This window comes from Austrofundulus limnaeus, unplaced genomic scaffold (genome assembly GCF_001266775.1).
Source record: "Austrofundulus limnaeus strain Quisiro unplaced genomic scaffold, Austrofundulus_limnaeus-1.0 Scaffold662, whole genome shotgun sequence".
Lineage (NCBI taxonomy): Eukaryota > Metazoa > Chordata > Actinopteri > Cyprinodontiformes > Rivulidae > Austrofundulus > Austrofundulus limnaeus.
This window is the reverse complement of record NW_013953064.1, coordinates 55,149-56,025: the sequence shown is the minus strand read 5'-3', so window position 1 is coordinate 56,025 and position 877 is coordinate 55,149. Positions and strand designations below refer to the sequence as shown.

General features: G+C 52.1%; 1 protein-coding gene across 1 annotated transcript in view; it reads left to right on the top strand.

Moving 5' to 3' along the window:
- LOC106531654 (proline-rich protein 36) overlaps positions 1–599 on the top strand; it is a gene marked incomplete at both ends in the record, with an annotated part of 10,780 nt that extends 10,181 nt beyond the window's left edge. The window contains 1 exon segment of the mRNA XM_014027558.1: positions 157–599. Within this exon segment, the coding sequence (XP_013883012.1) occupies positions 157–599 (443 nt within the window).
- Positions 600–877: the final 278 nt, after the last annotated feature.

Genomic DNA, 877 nt, shown 5'->3' with positions numbered 1-877 from the left:
GATTTATCTATTTTTCTTGTCTTTAGACATTTATTAATCATTTTCTTTACACCTGTAAATATTTGAGTCTGTTTTGTTTTGAACCGTCTCTTCTTCAGTAGAACAGGAGCCATGTTTTCAGGTGAACTCACCTGTTTCTCACCTGTTTGTCTTCAGCCTCGGGATCTGTGGAGCGCCGGGCGCCGCGAGAAGGAGGTGAAGGAGAGGCCGGTGGTGGCAGCAGAGCAGGAGGAGGAGGAGGAGGAGGAGGAGCTGGGAGTCGGAGGGGAGGAAGATGACGATGATGATGGAGGGGGGGAGGACCCCGCCGTCGTCATGGCAGCCAGGATGGAGCGCCGGGCGGCTCGCAGGGCGAGGAGGGCGTCGGCTCCTGCCGTCACCACTTCAGCTCCGGCCACGCCCACCACCACCTTCAGACCCRCCCCCTCACAGTGGAGCGTGGAGGAGGTGACGGCCTTCATCCACGCGCTGCCGGGTGAGTTCAGACAAACTGCTGAGTCAGCGAACGGCGCTCTGATTTACAATCAGCTCCTGGGTCTGATTAGACGTGTCGTAAAAACCTGGAACAGAACGAGACCACAGAACTGTCAGAGTCTGACWGAKCAGGACCAGAACCAGAACCAGAGCCAGARCCAGAACCAGAACCAGAGCCAGCTGAGTGGGAGAAAACAAAAACACACCACTTTAATCTGTTCATTTAATCTGCTGCCTTCATGACATCGTTCAGCTTCTTACACAACTAATTTTATAACCTTTACCTTTAAAGTCCATCTTTAATCTGGTTACAGCAAGGACAGATTACAGCAAGGACAGATTACAGCAAGGACAGATTACAGCAGGGACAGATTACAGCAGAGACAGATTACAGCAGAGACAG